We start from the raw sequence: 22,176 nt of genomic DNA on the forward strand, positions 1-22,176 counted from the left end.
TTGGACATGGAACCCTGCCGAAAAATCCTGGATAAATCTGTGGCAAAACCTAGCTTCCATGAGTGATGTGCAAACCATTTTACTACCATTCTCACAATTTCCAGAGACCTTAGGTATAACATTATTAAATATTTCTATATATATTTTATACGGTGACATGTCTGGTTATACTAGTTGTTAGAAGTTTCCTTATCCTTCACCCAAAAAGATTTGTCCAAGTAAAGCGTACAGTTGTTAACATAAAGAGTCCTGTTAACAGTTTGGTTTTGTTTCAGATATCTGTGCAGATGGCTGTTCCGATTCGCTTGAAGAACATGCCTCAGCACATCCGAGCTCAATATGGATTCCCGTTCTCAGGCACAGATTCGTCCATTCAGAGACTAGAGGCACAAGACCGAGTTTCCAATGAGTGAGTACATCATGGACACCCTATCTAAGCTAGTGTTTAATTATAATTTTTTACGTTAAAAGTGTACTAAGACCATGAATGAAAGTATTAAATTTATACACTTGTATATAAGAAATATGACAATTATTTGGCCTTGTTTTTTACCTTACTAGTCTAGCAATATTTTACTTTGACAATTTGGTTTTTTTCTTTGGTACTAAAAGCAAATTAGGAATTCGAATCATTGTGGGGTGGGGTGGAGTTGGGGGACAAAAACGTAAAGCAAATTAGGAATTCGAATCATTGTAGGGTGGGGTGGAGTTGGGGGACAAAAACTGACCTGTCATTAAAATAAAAAAGAGATGCTCTTTGGTCTGAAATTTGATGGTCATGGTTAGGATTCAGGAATACAGATTTGAAGACATATTTATAAAAGTATTTTGTTATTATATTGAAAAACAAACACATGCCCAAACCTTTATAATTGGCATAGAAGACATTTGTGTTGTTTTGGTTTTGTTTTGGTTTTGTTTACCTGATAATAAAATTAATCTGCCAAAACAAATTTCACAGCTTGATTATGTGAGCCATAATTATACTCTTTTTCCTGATACTAGTGATAGTGAACGGATGTTAAACAGTTGTTTTAATTATTGTTCTTTATTAGCTGTGAAGATCTGGTGATGCTGAAGTTTCCTCAAACAAAAGTTATCTTGTGGGATCATACAGCTACTGGACCTCCAGTCTTTTTACATGTAGCTCAGTACAGGTGAGAACTACCAATTAGCTGGTATTTAGCTATTTAAAATACATCATCAGCTTTTTTCGTTTTGTGACTAGCATATTTGTTGAACATTTGAAAGTACATTTACCTGGATGAAAGGTTATAAACTAATATAACTTCAGCTGCTATGTACACTTCTTAGTTTAACAAATTATTCATATTTAAATAAATCCTGGAAAGTCATAGAGTTTGCAAATATAATTTTCCACAGATGGAATTTTTTGTTCAGTCATGGAAAGTTATGAAATTTTTATTATTTTTATTAATGATGTCGGGGGGAGGGAGTAATCTGTTTAAAGCAACTTAAGAGTATGCACAAAGGGATTTATCCAGGCATTCTGTGGTATTGAACATACACCCCTTCCCAAAAACTAAGCGACAATGAAAATTCCTAATTTAATATGTAAATATTTTTGTAATTATGTTCTAATAAGATAAAATTGTTCTAATAGATTAATTTATATAATAACATGTTACTTCCTTCAAGTCTAAAAATATCAGACATAGAACCTGGACAAAAAATTAGAGAATTTTCGTTAATAACTGAGTGTATGAGCACTGAATTGTATATGTACATGTTTGCTTTTGGAGAGTTATTAGGATATTTATTGTTTAAGGGTGGGACATAGCCCAGTGGTAAAACGATCACCTGATGTGCCGTCAGTTTAGGATTGATCCTTGTAGGCAGGCTCATTGGGCCATTTCTCGTTCCAGCCAATGCACCATGATTGGTATATCAAAGGCTGTGGTATGTTATATTTTGTCTGTGGGATGGTGCATATAAAAGATCCCTTTCTACTAATGGAAAAATGTAGCGGGTTTCCTCTCTATGATTATATATAAAAATGACCAAATGTTTGGCATCCAATAGCCGATGATTAATAAATCAATGTGCTCTAATGGTGTCATTTTGTTTTTTAATTGTTTGCTAGAGATGTAATTTATGCTCATGAAATTGACAAAGAAGAAATGTTTAATGATGGATTTTCCACTGAATTTCAGAAAGCCTCAAATTTCGATTCCTGAAAAAGTTCTGCGTCTTGCTCAGAGACACAGTGAGAGTTGTGGTCAGTCATGGAATGGGGTTCTTATTGGTTCCCTCTATGTTGATGATGGTGAGTTTTGTTTGTTCTCATTTACATGCCTTTTAATAAATATACAAATTGGTTCCATGATTGTACTTGTAAATGATAATGATTAATTATTCTTGTTGTCAAAAGCAGAGATTGCAAGATGAACGTAACATAACATCTGATTGTCCATAAGCTTAAAGGGACAGTCCAGACTTTACAACCATTGTAAAATGTTTCTGACCAATAGAGCCTTTTCGATGACGTAACATACAAATTAAATACATTTTCTTATTTAAAATATCAGTGTCTGTATTTACAAGGTGCTTGTTGTTGTCCTAATGCTTGTAGTAGCCCAGACTGGATTTTACTTCCCAATAATTTCGTACATATGAAAAAATATATATCATACATTAAAGTAAAAACTGAGTGCTACTAAACGTTAGTATATGACTGCAAACACAATCGATATAGAGACGTTGGTATTCTGAACAAGAAAATGTATTTAGTATGAAATAGTAATCCCCAACAAGGCTCTGTTATTGCAAACATCTTACAATGGCTACAGACTCAGGACAGTCCCTTAAAACTGTACAATCCTTTAAACATATTGTATAGTAGGATTGCAGAAAGTACTCGCCCACTCGCCATATGTGAGTAAAACTTCCTACGGACGATTTTAAAAATGCAACTACCAGCCCAACGGTCTATCTGTTTTTGTTTGATTTTGTTTGACACGTGATGTTGATCACTTACCAAGTGTCATTAATAACGTTTTGTCAATATATCTGTATATTTCATTTGAAGTGAAGACAATGTATATTATAATATTGTTAATAATATATTGTTCTATAGATTGGCAGACTAGTAGAAATTCTGGTGGGCTAGTAACATTTAGTTGGTTCTGGTCCGGTGGGCTAGTTAAATATTTGCCATTTATGCATCCCTGTATAGTACATCTGATTTGAAGTTACAGTTTTGGGCTCAGAATAATTAATTTTTGAACATACACATGTTCTTGGATATCCTAATGTGCCAGTATTTTGATAATAATGGGTTTTTATAAGAAACTTATAGAAATACATCACAGTGATTTGACTGGATTCACAACACTTAAAATGATCATGAACATTCAGGGATTTGAAGAGTTTGTGTTATGGAATGTTGAACAAATTTGTAGGTGATTATTTACTCCAAAATAAATTTCACGTGACCAGATGGGACAAACATGACCATTTCAAGCAATACCGTGTACAATGTTATATTGTAAGAGGACTAATCACCTAAACTACACTTATTATTCAGTTGAATAACATAAGTGTAATACTTTTCTTCTAAACATGCTGAGAGGAACATCCATGGGGTAAACAAGATGCTCACTTATACAATATTTTACAATTTTAATTCGGTAGAAGTTGATTCTCAGTGTTTTAACTGAATATTGATATTTATGAGACATGCATCTGTTATTGATCAATTTTAGATTGTGAAGGCGTGAGATTTGAAATTGATAGGATAGATACGTCACCAAAGCATTCCTCTGCTCTGAATAGTCTGGCTCCAGGGGATGTCATGGTGCCAGTCAAGGTATGTTGACTCCAATTCATCAATTTTACAAGAAAACAGAATAATAAAAGTTACAACAAATATGTGTTAACCACTCCTTCGTGAGTGTTGGATAATGAATGGTACCAGGGAAGTGACATCATCTGCACAAACTAGGTATCATCTTGGGCATTACTGCCCCATCTATATCGTGCCCATGTAAGCTGCATAATATTTTAGTTTGAAGAGCAGTGCATGTATTCATATTTTATGAAGCCATATTTTATTTTATTTTTATTGATTCTATATTTTGTTTGTTTTTATTACCTTCTTGTAAGCCATATGGAAAGATGTAGAGATTAGCTTGTCAGTAACATCAACTATTGCATGTAATCATCCATTAAGTTTTATGTTTGCTTCACATTCTTACAAAATATTATCCTATGAAAATTATATTTGAAGGGCAATACATGTATTCATATTTTATGAAGCCATATTTTAAATTGTTTTATTTATTCCTTTTTGTGTTTTTGTTACCTTGTAGCCATATGGGAAGATGTAGGTATTAGCTAGTCAGTAACATAAACTATTTCATTTGATTATCCGTTACGTTTTATGTTTGCTTCACATTCTTACAAAATTTTATCCTATGAAAATGAGGTCATTGATCCACCAAAGATATCTTGTGGTATGTTAAAAACATTTTAATTGTACTATTATAGTTTAATGAATTCTTTCTTTAATGTGTGTGCTACTAGTTAATGTATTATTTAATTTTCAGGTATCTTTAAGTTCAGCTGCAGAACGAGTAGGAACAGTTGAAGATTATACAAGTGCTTTAAAGGTATTGTTAAATTAAAATAATGATTTCAATTATCTCATGTTGAACTGATTCGAAGCATATTTTAATTTCAAACATCGGAGTTGAAAAACCGTAAACAGTAGTGAAATTATAAAACAAAAAAATGCACTTTAGTTGTTAAGAACAATCAAGAATTTTTTTTCACATCAGGTTTATGCCATGACATTTACTAATGCTGTAAAGATCATATTCACTAAAGTTTGATAGCAATATTCACTGATATTTCAGTAGTTTCACTAAACATTGTGACATGTCTCATTGTTATTACAGCTACTGAGGGAAAGATGTCGGAGCAAAGACAGTGTTGATCTCACCCACTTTCTCCTCACTAAAGGATGGTTTACTTTGTATAGTAGTGGGGAGAAGTGTGTTGCGCACCTGGATTTCGATATTGTCACAGCAAGAACAGTTTTCAAAGCATATCCTGTGGCCTCGGTACCGATCGTTCCCACAGCCCTGTCCAAGAACTTGGCTGGTCCGATGAGTTTAAGTCATGTACAGGGCACTCCAAAGAGTGGGTAAGTGTGAGGTTCCTGTCCTTTGTTGGGTGTGTGAAACCGTAAAGTCACAGACCCTAGTTTCAACTCCTGAAAATGGACATTAAGTTTGATTAAACTACATACCTGTAACACATCTGGATAAAGATACAAAAGAGATACATGCATTTTTGAAAATATGAAAAATGCATTTCGTTGTATTAGAAACACCAGGAAGATCAGAAACACTTCAAATGTACGGAAATGGATAATCTAAACTATAAAATCTAAGTAATGTCTTTATTCAATTATCAAAAACAGCTCTAATAATGAGAAATATGTTGTAGTGTTTAAAAACTTTAATGTTCAATGTATTCAGATGGCTTCAGAACTGTTCACAATGGTAATAATTTTCATGAAAATGTGGATAATTGGATTTTTTCTTTTTATGCAGATACCTTACCATGGATCATACTCGGAAAATACTGTTGGTGCTGGAATCAGATCCTAAAGTTTATACTCTTCCAATAATTGGCATGTAAGTTATTTTATATTTTGTATTTCAAGATTACCATTTCCCTTTGATCATGGTTTTGTTGTTTTACCAAGCATGTTTTTAAAGTGTTGTGGCTAGTAGGTTGCTGGTCATCAACAATGGCAGGCTTCTCCAGGATAAATATAAAAGAAGGTGTTATTATCACTTTACTAAATGTCTACTCAGGTTAGTGATTTGATATATAGTTTTGCATTGTCTTTGGTGTAAAATAAATATTTAATCCAAAAAAAAAGATCAACAAATGCAAATTTTACTTTATTTGTTTTTTTTCTTCACAGTTTGTGGTAAATAAACAATATAAAATTTTGATTTATAAATATAATATATATTACTATATATTCCATTTTTATTAATATCTTGTATAAAAAATTTAGTTTAGTAAAACATGTTTTAATGTTTGCAAATGTGTACTGTTTTTTTTTGTTTTAGCTGGGTGTCTGGTGTGACCGCAGTTCATCATCCTCTAATATGGGCCTCCTGTTTAAGATACCTACATAACCACTACATGCAAGACAGGTATGTTTTCATTCATTAACAGGTATCAGGTATTCAAGTATATTTGTCATGTTCCTGTAGTGTAAGGTGGGTGTATGGGGAATAACCCATAAAGGAAGCCGCAGGTAGCATTCCTGTCAATAGAGCAAGAAAACAATTTCAAAATGGAAGGCAAGATAGGTTACCAGATGGATGACTGGCCTTTCACAACGTATTTCAAGGCTTGAAGGGTCAGTCATAATGTAATCGATTTTGTCATCCCATCTGCCTTATGTTTTGGTTTTTGCACTGTGTTAATAATAACACTTCTCTTTTTTTCAATATAACTGACCTGTTTTAATATATTGCTGGTAATTTTCTATGAAAAAGGAAAAAAACTACTAATAATGTCAGTCCAATTCCGGATTCCTATTTGCAATAATGAAAACTGTATTTGTTATTTTAATTACTAGCATGTTGATACAGATTTATAATTTTATATATATATATTTTTTTTTTTTTTTTTTTTTTTTACAGAGTGTGCTGTCCCCCAGAACAGTTTCTTCTTGTGTTGTACAGTCCTACCCATTCTAAACCTGAATTCTATGATGTTATAACATCTACAGGGGACAGCAAACTAGACTTTGATGTTTTCACTGGATACGAGGTGGCTAATATAGCAAAGGTAATAATTCTATTTATTAATATTGATTACAGTCAAACCTTCCCAAGCAATTACCTGTAATCAGAGGACACCTCTCTGAAGTGGTCATTTGTGTCCTCTCAAACAGCTTTCTGTGTTAATATTCACCTATTGCTAACATAACTATTTAGCAGTCACTGTAATATAAATAATTTTATACAATACAAATATGTTACATGCAATTAGTGATCTCTACACATTCTTACTGATGCAATAATCTAATTGCTTCTGAGTAAGTTAATATTAGCATTTATAACTCAATATGGTGTACCAATATGATGGCAGAAGCAAGAATTTTAAAAGGGGTGGATAGGGGGAGTCAAAAGTAAGTGTTAAGATCTTGGAGAGAAAACCTGCTACATTTTTCCATTGATAGCAAGGGATCTTTAATATACACTATATAACAGACAGGATAGCACATATTATTTCCTTCGATATACCAGTCATGGTGCACTAACTGGAACGAGAAATAGTCTAATAGGACCTACTGATGGGAATCGATCCCAAAGCAAGTACTTTACTACTGGGCTACGTCCCGCCCCAGTTTTGATAATATGTACTAGTAATGCAACTTGTCTGTTGCTTAGTGATAAAATATTTGACATACATTGGACATATTCTGCAAATGAGATAAAAGTTAATTTTATTCAAAAACTGAAATATAAAATATTGATGACATAATTTTTTTTACTATTACACGGTAACAGTATATTTGAGATGCAATATATGTAGTAGCTCTTAATCATTTAACTACAATAAACTTTAATTTGATAATAGGTCAGTATAATTATTTTGCCACTTCTGTTTAAATGATGTGCTATCCTGTCTATGGGATGGTGCATATACAAAATCCCTTGCTGCTAATCAAAAAGAGTAGCTCATGAAGTGGCGACAGCTGGTTTTCTCACTCAATATATGTGTGGTCCTTAACTATATGTCTGACACCATATAACCGAAAATAAAATGTGTTGAGTGCGTCGTTAAATAAACCATTTCCTTCTTCCTGTTTAATCCAGTTCTTTCATTATTTTGCAGACTGTTACAAGCATATCTTCTGGTATAATAGACTGCGATTTGAGTCCAGTTGTGAGTGGTCCAAAAAGAGAAATCTTTGATGCTGCTTTATCCGAATTCCGGGCACTTGGGTGAGTACCACTTGGTGAAACTAGAAACTAACTAGGTTTATTAATGATGAAGTTGTATATTGTTGAATGCTTTGCTTTTCTTCTGTTCATGATGCAGTTCTTTGGTTTTATCTGGGTTGGTCATTATGTTGTGGACGAAATGTAAAGATATGTATTTAACTGGGTGGTTTCAGTAGGGTTTTGAAGAAGATTTGTAAGTGCATTTGTAAAATCTCAGGGTATGTGAGTGATGATTCAAGGTTTATGCTGTCATTTGCCATGTGCAAACTGAAGTTGATTTTCATAGGCATTCTCCAAATAACCGATTGAAACATTAACAAGCATTTAGTTAAGTCAAGACAAATTAAATTAGACTTACATCACTAACCACATTTGTTGTTAACTTAAACTCTGGATTATATAGATAACTCATAACAACCTATTATTAAACAGTGACATGGGTTGTGTGGGTTGGACGAAAGTTAACTTTTACTACATCCAGCACTTAATATATTTGTTTTTATTTTGCAGACCCGGAGAAAATTCAACCAGAAAGACACCTCTATGTAATACAGTATCAGATGACATCCTGCCAAGATCAATTCCAACTCCACACCAAGCCAAGGTAAATATTATAATTTATTATATACATAGCAATGAAATATATGGATCTATGGAAACCATAAAAGTGATATCCAGTGAAAAGTCATATTTTTACTATATTTTAACTGCATTACTTTTTTGTAAAAGTGCATGATTAAATTATCTCCCTTTGTCTCGTATCTTTGTATTTAAGTTTGATGATTACCAATGCATCTGATCGTATTTAAAAAAAAAAAAAAAAGTCATTTAAACAACTGTACCTATATAAAATGGATACTAAGTACAATTACGATAAAATATCTAAAACAAATTGAATACGAAGCTAAATAATAATGACCATGTATTGTCATTGAGTGTAAGTGTAAGAATTTAACGGCATTCGTTTTGTTTTTGTGGGAGTTTTTGGAGGATTGCTTTATCAGATATGTTTGCACAGCAGTATTATTAAATAAATGTTAATAAAGATAATTTTTATTCAAATTTCTTTTTAAAAGTCTATGGTCAAGTAATTTTCTGGAAAAGTTCCATAGGAAGAAATATATCATGGCGTTACGTGTTTTCGATAGGATAAGCAATTCGTGAAAATATGGTTTTCACACATCACTCGTTGACATAAAAATTGTATTTGGAAAAACCCATGAAATAACCTCTATCTATCATATAATATGTTTATTGAAAGGGGAGTGATCATTCTAGAATTGATATATACATTAATAGTTATCAAACAAAAAGAATTCAATAGCAGCCTTACATTGAAAGCTGGCAAGCATTCTGAAAACAAAAAATGTCAGAGGCTTGCATAATAAAAATGTTATTTCTAATATTTGATATTGACAGTACTTAAAACACACTTGCTCTCAGTGTCTAAATGCAAAACAAATCTGTACAGTGTTGTTAGATTAATCTAATATCTAAAATGTATATCAGCATGTGACAAGCTGAACAGTTTTTCACCCACTTGGAAATGCTCGCCTCAAACCATAAAGACCTGACTTTACATTTTTAATTAATAAACAGGATATTTAAGACCTAAAGAATTATAACATTCCAATTATAAGTAAACCGTATATTTTATAAGTAAACACACAGAATTACTTAGTTATGAGATTTGTTGTTTAGTGTCAGATTTATATGAGATTAAAGGTCTATAATGCTCGGTTTTTGTTTTGTAGGCTACACATTTCCAGTCTATGGTACCTGAGGTTTCTTTGATTTTCAACGATTCACAGCAGTCTACACCACTGTCTCGTGCCTTAGAATCTATTCCTGAAGTCCCCAGTCTTGAATTATCCACACCACGGAATGATTCTAGACATACCAGTATGAATTCATCAGGAGCACCATATATTCAGAACAATTCCATTCCAAACTCTTATGATAATCAACAGTACACCAACTCTAATGGACTGTCCGAAGTTCCCTTCAGTCAGCAGAACTGTGTTCAGAATCGAATTTCACGGAATGGCATGGAGGTACATCAAGGTTTTGTGCATCCACATCTTGTAGAAAAACAGTTTAGAAATGGAGGTGTAAATTCCCAGCATATGTTTCCATCAGGGGTTAACTATGCTACCACAAGTGTTGGCCTGTATCATCAAAAAGGATGTGCATGTGAATTTTGTTTAAGAAACTCTGCATTTGGTGGTGGTGGTCAAGGATGCATGGCACCAAATAACCCAGTAAGTGTCAACACAAACACTAACCACACCAATGCTGTGTCGTACAATCAAACGAGATCCAGCGGACCTGATACTGTGTCTAACCAATTTGTGTCTGCACCTGTCAGACCTGATGCTATGTCTAACCAGTTTGTGTCTGCACCCATCAGAACACACAATCCTAGTAGTGCTCAGCCAAGACAGTCTTTCCCCATTCCCCAGCCAATTATGTCTCCCACATACCCTCAGGAATCTCTAAGGATGCATGCACCTGTTCAAGGACAGATCTGTCAAAAGCAATCAATGTCTTTGTCGTGTCCCCAGGTCCAAAGCATAAGGCACCGACAGATTCAGCCGCAGAGCATCAACCAGTCTCTCCCAGAATTCCCTCATCCAGCATTGCATCCATCTCAGCCTTTTTCTCTACCTCCGCAAAGTAATCCAGTGTATGTGCAACAGCATCAAAGAGAGCAGCAGCATCAAATTCACAGCAACTCCTTGAGACATCCATCAGTTTCTCAGCAGAATTCTACCTCTTCAAGTCTCTCCGTGAATACTCAAGCACATTGTGGTTCTGTTACCCCACAGATAAATCAGTTAGTTGAAAATCATCTGCAAGGTTATCCAGGAAATCATCCCCAAGGTTTTCCAGGAAACCATCCACAAGGTTTTCCAGCAAACCATCTTCAAGTTTTTCCTGGTTTCAACCAACAGCAGCAGGTTCAGAACGCATCACTTTCAAGTCAGGATCACACAGATCACACAGAAAGTTCGTGCAGTGGGAAGTCAAGCGATGACAGTGGTCTTAGCGTGACTCCCGACCGGTTGCATCCCTCGCCGAAATCTCACAGTCCAGGGTCTTCGAACCAGGCACACCTGTCGGGATTCGTCCAGACTCCATCTGTGGATTCCATCAACTGGGACAAGGTGCCTCCCGAGATCTACCAGCTGATCATGCAGCAGAATGCACAGTTACAGCAGCTCCAGTCTCAGATGCAGGCACTCCTAAAAAATCAGTCAACGTCTCAGGCAACGCCGTCCTCTCAGCACGACAGTTCTACAGAGACGACTCCAACTGCAGAAAACATGACGTGCAAGAAACCCGAAACTTGCGAGATGGCTGTCAACACGACGCTTTTCTCGCCAAACAAGTCGAGATCTCGGCCAGCCAGTCTTCATTCCATACAAATTCAGACGAGTCCACAGAAGTTGAATTTTTCATCCGGGTCCTGCTCTCGCACATCGTCGGAACGGACGGGGGAATTTCATCCTGACAGCGAAACGCAGACGCCGGTGGAGATGAGACACAAGGGCGTGGTTCAGCTAAACAGCACACAGAGGGATGATACGGACAGTGTAGACATGAACCAGGCAGACATAGCTGCGGTCGTGAACAACATGGGCATACAGAACCAGACCGTGGACAGCATTCACTCGGATATCATTCTCGACCTGCCCAGCTACCAGTCATCTCCATCAAGGTTTGTCCCAGAAATAATTCTCTTTTCGTAATATATGTGTCAGGGCACCATATTTCCCACAAATCGCCGTTTTGTTAGTGTGTTGGGTACACAAAATTAAATTTTATGCAAACCGCAAATCAGTTACATTGTTACCTGTAGATGTTCAGAAGTTAAAACCTGCAAACTTCACGATTACAGGAAGTTTATTATACAGTTGAGTATTGTAATTTCGAGACACTAAAGTTTATTTACGCAGACATACTATTAGTATTCCGATATATGTTTTAGACTGATTTTACGCTAATTGAGGCACAGCAAACCAGTAGACAACGTTATATTGCAACAGTTGTAACTTGCGACCAATCTAAAACTAAAATGTTCAGTATAGAGTCAAGCCAAAAGTTTTACAGAAATGTGCACGGACCGCAGGGGATGGCTAAATTATCTACTGCTATTTTATCTTTAAAAGAGTATATATATATTAGACATAATATTTTACAAATGTTGAAAACGGTGTTAACATAAACAGGATTCCCAAAGTGTCAAAAAAGTTGAAAAGTACTAACATCGCATTATGAGCTTTAAAAAACAAACATTTGGAACATCATTGTAGTATAGAAATACCATTGATAAAGTGAAAGTAACTTGGCCACCAGAAAACAAGAAAAGGAATCTGGAAGTGCATCTATTTTGTTTCAGTACTGGGGTAGTCCGGAGGGATGTAGAAAGTGTGGTTAAAAAACATATTGACTTAATGTGCTCCATGCACTAGTACTGGGGCTGATACTTAGTCCTTTTACAATATTGTTAACTTTAGAAAGCATTAAAGAATCTGTTTTATAAAATGTTTTCTTTTGTATTTTGTTTTAAATTTATGTTTGAGCAAAAAATTATGTATTTAAAATATAATTTCAACGTAACTTTGAGGTAACCAATCAGTTAACCCACAGGTTACGCAAATATAATTCACGTAACCAAACAATTGGTTACCTAGGTAAAAGCCACGTGAACCGACTTCCGATTACCTCAGATTTCGAAATATTGTCCCATGTGAGCTCAATTATGTTTTGTTTCAGCAAATACCAACTGAAAAAGCAATGTGCACACTACATGACTCTGTGTAGTATTGTGTGTGGAATAAGTCGTTGAGATCTATGCTGTAGAAACATTCACTATTATTATAGAACAAAAACTTAAAGTTTTGGAATTGAAACAGAAAGGATATTTATAATTCACATTACATTGCTGTTCAAGTAAATTAAATAACAAATAAATGAAAGCTGTGTCTGTTTAGGTCTGATGAATGTAAAGAAGTTGCTTCGATGGATGACAGTAACATGACCAGTCCTATCAGTGCCAGCATGTGTGCTCAGCAGGTAATTTGTTTTTTGTTTGTCGATCAAGCACTTACATATGTCGTAATATAATAATTACATTTCTGTTAGTAAGTATAAGAGATATTTCCTGCCAAACTTTGGGAGTGCTTTAACACATTTAAACTGGCTGATTGAGTATTTTAAAGTGTTTGTTGTATTCTTATTAGAATCCATTTGCTTCAAAACTTGTTTTTCAGTTTAAGAAAGCAACATTTCTGGATCTGTGTTGGAAAAGAGCGTTTATGGAATTATATCTATTCTATTGTTGAACGCACTGTTTTTTTTAATTTAATAAATATAACTTGAAAAAGAAAAACTAGGTCTATCACTTAATATCATGTAACAATTAATTTACCATTGTTTAACTTATAGCATATTATGATGATACAGTAATTCATTCCTTTGTTTATTCATTTCTTTGTTCATATACTTACCTTTGTTTGACACCTAATAGCCGATGTGTTTTACATGCTGTTATTCATTCGTCCATACATTCATATCACTTAAATACAGGTTTGATAATACCTATATATAAGTCATGATACGGTAGAAACATACAATGATACATACAAAAATAGCTATTTTGGAGAATGTTAACAGTAGCTTACTTTTATATCGCCTAACAGCTAGTGAAATAAAAAGCATGTTTTTATTTTTATTTTTAGGAATATGGTTACTCGTATACAGATGCTGATGGATTTGGTGCAGTCAATCCTGCCACTTTAGATGAGGAGTCTAAAGAATATTATGACAAACTACTTGTAAGTTATATCATCGAGTTGCTGAACTGTTTTGCTCGAGCTGTATTGAGAGTGACACATGCATTACTGTAAAACAATTACTACAGAGGTTTTTGTTTCATGAAGGTTTAATATTGCCCAATACACTTTCTGAATTTTAATTATTATTATTATTATTTTTTTTTTAACTGTTAATTTGTTGGGGATTTTAAAACACAGTTACACACATATTTTTATTATGTATTGTGTTATAGACCTGTATTAAAGGGACATACCCTAGTTTTTAAACACTAAGGCATATTTTTTACTATTAGAGCTGTTTTTGATAACTGAAATTATACTTTACTTAGATTTTATTGTTTATATTATACATTTCCGTACATTCAAAGTGTTTTTGGTCATCCTGGTTTTTTTAATATCACAAAATGCATTTCTCATATTTTTAAAAACGCATGTGCGCCTGAGAAGTAACACTTATGGAGTCGAGTTTTAGTTGAATCTTTTGAACAAGTGAATTATATGCTATATTTTTCTGCATTTTAAGGGTAACATCCGGAATTTCCTGAACACACACACTGTAGATACAACTTACCCAACAGAAAACAGTGCTGCTGAAGGCGATGTATCTGATGGCAATGGTCATGGACTTTCAAAGATGGCACCCAGTGGTCTACAATCGATATTACAGTAAGTAGTTTCAGAGCTCTAAATAACACAGTAAAGACATTGCTTTGCAAGGTTGTTATTTTCACTTTATTTAACATTTTATATTCTTTCTCATTTTCATTATTTGGGGTTGGTAATCTATTTCTCTGTTGTTTTGAAGAAAAGACCCATAAATTACCCATAAACTCAGAGCCCTCAAAAGTACCCGGTCTCCGGCGGCAAATCGCCGCCTGAAACAGCTTTTGCCGCTGCCTACTTTTCGTTGATGGTAAAAAAAAAGTGCTTTCTCTTCTTTAATAAAGTCTCCTAAAATTGTGCAGTTGCTGCATTTAATGGATGGTGACTGATTTGCGCTAACAGAGGCCATGAGAATGCATCTCAGAGGTTCGATTTTTCAAATGTTTCTCGGGGAGGGCCCCCAGACCCCCCGCTTTGCCCCCTGCTATCATCACTGTTGTAGCCTGCTACTTCTTAATCTATTGAGGGCGCTGTAAACTACTAGCCGTGTAAGATTATAACTTTTATTTTATTTCATCTCATATTGATTATTGTAATTCCATATTAAAATTTTATTGAGATCGGTGGTTTTTGCTGTGTGGGGTTGTTGTTTTTGTTGTTGTTGTTTTTGTGTGTTTTTTTGTTTTTTTTAAATCCTCACATTCTGTAACCACAGTTTTCAAGATTATCAATTTAATTTCTGTCATTATAGACATTAGAAACTTTAGTTTGGTCATATGCAATTTTATCATAAATTTCTTTTTGCTATAGCTAGTGAACAGGGTTCGTATGGAGTATGGAAAAATACCTTTTTTGCAAGTTAGTTTGAAAAAAGTATGGAAATTTGTCTTTAGGATTCATGTAGAAAATTTCGGTTGCATGAAACCGGCAGAATCTGACAATGTTTTCTGATCTTGTCACTAACATACATTTGGGAAATCGAGACACAGAATTGCCGACATTTACCGAAGATTTGAAGTATGCGCTTGTGCAATGCATATGACAAAAAGATCGTCCATTTTGTCAGGTTTTCTGAAAATATGGGGAGATGTATTTACTCTCAGACTTGGACTCAAAAACCTAAATATCAGGCCTGGTGTTTATAAAACTTTTAGAGTCTAGACTCGAGACTCTAATAGAGTCTGAGACACCAATGTCATGACAACACCATACAAATGTCATTAGAGATTGAGTCTGGACTCTAAAAGTTTTATAAGCACAGGCCCAGACCTGGATTACTTTTGATCCCAGTTCCAACAAAAGGCTTTGGGCACAATGTACTTTATATAAGACAATTTCAGGTAATTTTATATACTGATTATTGAGTAACGTGAGTCTTGAAAAATATTTTTTTATCTTCGAAAAGGTCTGGAATTTTTTTGTTTCCAAGGTGTATGAACCCTGAGTGAAGTGTGTTTCAGGATTCTGCATTTTAGCACTACTCAAACACTGTTCCTCTCCTTTTTGTTTGATGAAAAGCTCACTGGAACCTCAATTTATCAAGATCTTTCATCCAATGTTATTTTCATTTCCGTTTTTTATTTTCAGGCTTCAGCAGTTTGGGAGTAATGCTGACACGACATTCATCCCAAAGATTAACTACATGTCTGTGATGTTTGACTCTGACTCAGACACATCGGTGGACATTAACGCCATGGCGATGAAGTACCTCAGCGACGAGCAGCTAACACACATGATGAAGCTTCAGCGGAACGCCAACATTCCTAGAAAGACTGGGTTGTTACGACAGGTGCTCAGAGCGGAAAACATGTCGAACGTTTCGCAGGACGTATCACGGTTTGGAATGTCTCCCAACAACATCACGCTAGACACAAAGAAGTACTTAGAGAAATATGGACTCCTCAATGCCAACGAAACACTGATGGCGGAGAACACAAACTTAATTGACCAAACCCTTCAGCTTAGGTTAAACTTCAGCACAATAACCCCAGAAACAGGGTCCCCAACTCGAGCAGCCTCAGACGAGCATTTTACTAGACCTTACACAAATGAGAGAGGCGATGCTGTTTTTACACCTCCTGATAGGAGGAATAATGTTCGAAGGACACATGACTTTGTATCTGATCACCCTTCCCCAGTTCAAAACTTTCCATCTCCACAGAGAGTGGATAACTATCAAGGTTTATCACCTGTCTTTCCGGTGATGAAAAACCAGCCCAGGCCCGTTCAGGGTTCTCCAGAGTCCCCTCCTGTTCTTCCCGTGGCCAACAGACAGTACGCACATAGGTGCAGTCCACCTCAAAGTGGGTCGGCCGTCTCCGATCACTGTGGTTACCAGTCACCGGGGTATGACCAGGATAATATTTTAGATATTCATAAGTTACGACAATTACCAAAATTATTATAGCCATTACTAGTCAAATATTATTTATCACTTTGCATTTTTAAATAGCTTTTTTTTGTTTGTAGTGGATGGATAATTTAAAACCATTTAGCTTTATGTAGAGTGTGCCAAAGACACAAACGATTCGTAGTTACTTTGAGATAATACTTTGTGTACTGGGTACATCTATTTATACATTAGAATCTATAGGTTCATTCTTCCATTAATTTCTCCAAACAAGCACTGTTTGCCTTTAATATGAAATAATGCAAATGTAATGTACGGAAATAATGTAGTTAGGTTGAGACTTTGAATGAATAGTCCAAGCACTCAATTCCTGTTTAGTTTTTTTTTTAATACTTTGCATTTTTCTGTTAAAAGAATTGTTCATGATATCTGACCATGAGCACCAAGTTACTATTAATATTTTATGTGCATGACTTGCTCTGTACTCCACGTTTCTGTCTTGAGTTTTCAAACTAAGACGCCACTAAAAAAGGGAGTCACAGTGGTTAAGAAGATGAATTCTTTTAATACTTGTCCTGACCTCAAACTTTGGTGTACTTTTCTTTATTTAAGATAAAGTGTGAACTGGTGGATCACCAGTTAACAAACATTTACCATGACATGTTACATGCTTTAACATTGACCAGTGACGTGAAATATAAGTGTTTAAAAAATCTTACCTGTATTAGGAACCAATTTTCTTCCAAAACGATTTCCAGTTAGTGAAATAGTTTCAGGTTGTGAATGGCTGCTCTGCAAAGAATATGTCACTATTTTGCTTTAAAAAATGGGTAACTTATTATCACTCATGTAAGAGCTCATCAGTGGACATCATAAAATATCAACTATTCTAAAATTTAACTTATTTGAAACGTAAAGATTAAGCGAAGTGAAGTTAATATTAGATCATAGTATTTAATATGTCACTTGTAAAATATAATAACTATGTTGTACAGGCCATCATGCTAAATGAACGAATAGTAATATTTTGTGCTTTATATTCCATGATTTATAACAGCTTTGTTATTTATTAAAATCAAAATTCAGCAATATATGTATTTGAACTATTGCCTACAGCAAGAATGTGTTTTGTACGAAACTCGCTCAGGATTCCAACACATAAACCACAGAACTGAAACATTTTGTTTTCATTTCATTATTACTGCTTGCATTTAGATTCGGTACTAATACTAATACTATTTAAGAAAGAATTGACAATTTTAAATGATATTTGTATTGCATTTTTGAAAACCAGAATTGTCAACTGTATTGAAGCATTACATGTATGTATGTGTTGATTAATTTGCTACATTGTATGCTGTTTTGACCATTTGGCTTTGTTATAAATGCCAATAGATAAGGATTTCAAGTTTGGAAATAAGAAGTTGGAACATGAATGTCATATCATTAACAGTTTTTACTTTCACGGCATGAAAATTCATTATCGGACATAACTAGAATATTCTGTTTTAAAAATCAGTTGTAAACTGATGACGAGTATGTTCTGTATTGTGATTGGTTAATTACATTCTTTTTCCAAGATCAAATGAAAATAACACCCGGAAAGCTAATGATGTCATTAGAAAGTAATGTCATTAGCAATTGGAACAGGCGAAGTTGATGATTCAAGGGACTGCAGTTAGATTATAGCCAGGTATTTTTTTTCTCAAGAAATACCAAATATACAGTTAGTTCTGCAGAAAAACGATTCAATTTACAATGGACATAACCATATGGAGTTTTTAGATTTGCGGGTGTTATTTTCTATTTGATGTCCTCAAATGTTTCATTTTTTACCTCAAACTAACGCCTTCGCACATGGGCCCTACTGTCATATCTTTCCAATGTTTTCTCAATTTGTTATTTTTTTAAGATGAGATAAGAAAGGTAAAAATATTTCTTTGTGTTTGTATGTGTTTATGTAATGTTAACTGACAATGCAACCCTGGCCTAAAAAAAACTTGTTTAATCAAAATTAAATTACATCAGATTAATGCCAGTAAACATGTTCTTGTGTGATCTATGGTTAAAATTTGAAGCATGATTTTGTTTGAAAGCTTGCAGTTGAAAATGAGGTTTTCTTTTTGCAGCATGTGGTCGGCTACATGTAAAAACCAAACCCCAACATTTCTTCTACATGCAGCTGACTGGTTGTGTTAAATGTAGAATTCAAATGGGAAAAGGTTTTACCTTTAATAAACATCATTTGAGTGGTAATATCCTTCAGCATGCAAAAAAGGAGTTGAAATCATTTGTTTATGTCAACTTTGAAACACCCAGCTATTTGCTGTAAGCCAACAGATTCGTAAAAATCAACTTCTTCATTTTTCTTTTTTTTTATCCCATAAATTCTTTTAATTATTTTCTTGTTCTTGCATATATATTATATATATACCAACCAGTCAGCTACTAAAATGGGTAGATTTACAGTTAAACAAAATTGTTTGACGATTGTAGTGTACATTGTTGCTCTTTTGTGCTTATACTTCCATCTGTGATATTTATAGTGTAATGATATTATTTTATTGAGGTTAATGCTCGAACCTATTATATCTGTATATGCTTGATACTACTTGGCCTTTAAAAAGGCATATTATTGCATCCTGTTTTAGTTTTTACTTTCTCACATATGCACTAACATTAAGTGACATTTCTTTTTCATCCATTGTGTTATTTATGCTCAATCATTCTTTAGTTAATCCCAGTATAAAGAATTTTACTTTTTTAAAAATGAATGTTATTAAATTATTCTAATGGTTTTAAATTTGTGCTAAATTCTCAATCTACTTTAGTTGTTTTCACTGTTTGCATACCATTGTAATATCACATGGGATATGTATGATCGAATGAATGAATGTTGAACAACACCCCAGCAGCAAAAGAATATAATATATCGGCCAAGTATGAGCATGTGGCATTGTGAGTGCATACTAGATTACTCTACATGAACTGCACAATATGAAACTACAATATACTGTGCAAAGCTGTATATGCTAAGAAATGGTACTATATCATGTAAAGCTTGTCAATGTTACATTAGTTTGCTGAATGACTTGATATTACGCTATACTATTTTAAAGATACCACATAAACTTACAAGTGGTATGCATGGCAACTGCACACTCTTTGATGTTTTGATTGACAGCCAGTAGTCCTGAGTGCAACAGTACGGGAGTGTATCTGCTATCACCAAAGTGTGCATTAACTATGTATACAACAAATATGTTTATGTGGTAACTGACTTGTACCAGAGCTGGTTTATCCTAGTAGCACATGTAGCACATGCTACGGGCCCTGTGCTTCAGGGGCCCAATGATTATGTGTACATCTATTTTCCCCAGGTCATTTTTCCCCTCTCGCCGAGGGGGTTGCAAAATATATATCCTTGGAAGGCTGCCCCGCTGTTATTTGTGCTACAGGCCCTGCGGATCCTTAAAGCGGCTCTGACTTGTACCATACCCTGTGATGTTGCATAATGGAATAAGAATGTTTGGCTTGGTGAGAGGTTGGGGTTTAATACGTATGCAGTTATACATATCTATTGCATACTTTTGTTAATGGGAAAACAACCTAAGTGTGGTATAAAGTGAAATAGACCATGTTGTATCATTCCAATAAGTGTCACAGGGTGGAATTTGTTCTTCAAGTCCTAGTTTGTAATTATTCGATTTTATACTTGTTGAATTTTGTTACAATACTAGAAATAATGTTACTGGGGCATTACCCTGTTAAGAATTGTATTGCACAAATAGTTTTGTCTAGAACAGTAGGATATGTGTAGACAAGAATATATATATTTTTTTAGATTATAATGCAAATGAGTTTACTAGTAGTAGTACAATACTGATATAATTTTTTTAAAGTATAATTTTAAATGTACCTGATTTCTGAGACATCCAGTTCTTCTTAATGATGCCTAAAATACATTTCATTGGCTGACCAAAATGTTTTTTTAAGTACCAGAATAAAAACCTTTTTTTAATTTTAAAACTTAAAAAAATAGATATTATTATTACATGTGTTGTTATATATATTTTTATTTTATTTAATTATTGCTGATTTAGGAATCTTACACTATATAGGGTATCTCTACAAAAAATCATCTTCCATGTATACCTACATATATGTTTAGGCAGTCAAACTTGCATATTGAGTGGTGCTGCAGATTTCTTGTTCAAACTGGTATTCAAAATACAAATGTTCAGTACATTTGCAAATGTCACTACTGTACGAGATCAGAGTCAGATTTTCCCATCTTTGATTCTTTTTTTCTTTTTAAAATTTTTCTTTTCATTCATTCTTTCTTTAATTTTTCTTTTCATTCATTCTTTTATTCTTAAATAATTGTTTGGCACCCAGTTGCCGATGTGTTTTGTTTGTAGTGGAGTATTATTAAACATTCATTCCTTTTTAATTAAATAATACAAAAACTATTATTAATAATAAAACTGAGTGGTGTTTTGAATTGTCTTTTTTTCAGTTGTAGAAATGCTATATTTATATATTTTAATAAACACAAAAATGTGATTCTGTGTAGTTAATAAAAGGCGATGTACATGTAGCCCAACTTTTTGCTGAATGGAATATAAATTAAAACTTGGTATAACTTTTATTTAGGTTAATAATAAATTTATTATAATAGTAATTGTATATTTAAAAAGAAGAAAAAAAGGCAACTTATTCATGAAATATTTGCTCAAGAGACCCTTTTGTTTAAAGTTCTTAAAATGGCTGCTTAATTCACGTGGGTTTTTTTTTTTAGTTCTTTAAAAAGTTATATTGTTATACATGTACTAGAGATATATTTTTTTCACGAAAAAGATTGTTAAGAAACTGTCGAAAAAAGTTGGCTGTATATTTGTTCCTTTCTTTGATGTGACATTGGTGCACTTTGTTTTATTGGTCAAGTTTCCATCATATTATATTTTTTATCTTCCTTGTGCCTTAATCTGAGATGTTTCTGAGAGAAATTGCAAGAAAACTCTGAATTAATATAATTTCAATGAGACACAACAGATGAATTTTAAGATTTAAATTAAGAGTACAAATTGGAGGCCATTTCACTTAAAATCTTGTAAATTTTCATATAATCTGGGGATTTTCCTACAGCAAAAAACATTACATTAGTAACATATTATGAATAAGAGAATAATAAATTAGCATGTACTGGCATTTTCAGCTAAGCAAATGAATTTTATTTAGACCTGGGAACTTGTCACACTATCATAAGTGAATAATTTCCAATATGCTGGGTAGTGAAATTATTTCATTTCATATCGTTACTTCTCTAATATGTTTTGGGAAGTACATGATTTGTACCTGTGGTACTTGGCAATACAAA

The 22,176-nt window shown here is 33.9% G+C and overlaps 1 protein-coding gene across 1 annotated transcript; it reads left to right on the plus strand.

Annotated features, from left to right (window-relative positions):
- The first annotated feature begins 279 nt into the window (after positions 1 to 279).
- Positions 280 to 21,207, plus strand: LOC121375410 (SCL-interrupting locus protein homolog). Its single transcript, XM_041502845.1, has 16 exons — positions 280 to 409; positions 1,056 to 1,157; positions 2,175 to 2,287; positions 3,726 to 3,829; positions 4,569 to 4,631; positions 4,920 to 5,167; positions 5,580 to 5,663; positions 6,111 to 6,197; positions 6,693 to 6,840; positions 7,894 to 8,003; positions 8,514 to 8,607; positions 9,758 to 11,724; positions 13,001 to 13,082; positions 13,748 to 13,843; positions 14,367 to 14,509; positions 16,034 to 21,207. The coding sequence occupies exons 1-16, from the start codon at positions 288 to 290 to the stop codon at positions 16,851 to 16,853; spliced, it is 4,383 nt and encodes a 1,460-aa protein (XP_041358779.1). The 5' UTR covers positions 280 to 287; the 3' UTR covers positions 16,854 to 21,207.
- Positions 21,208 to 22,176: the final 969 nt, after the last annotated feature.

Source organism: Gigantopelta aegis, chromosome 6, assembly GCF_016097555.1.
Source record: "Gigantopelta aegis isolate Gae_Host chromosome 6, Gae_host_genome, whole genome shotgun sequence".
Taxonomy (NCBI): Eukaryota; Metazoa; Mollusca; class Gastropoda; order Neomphalida; family Peltospiridae; genus Gigantopelta; species Gigantopelta aegis.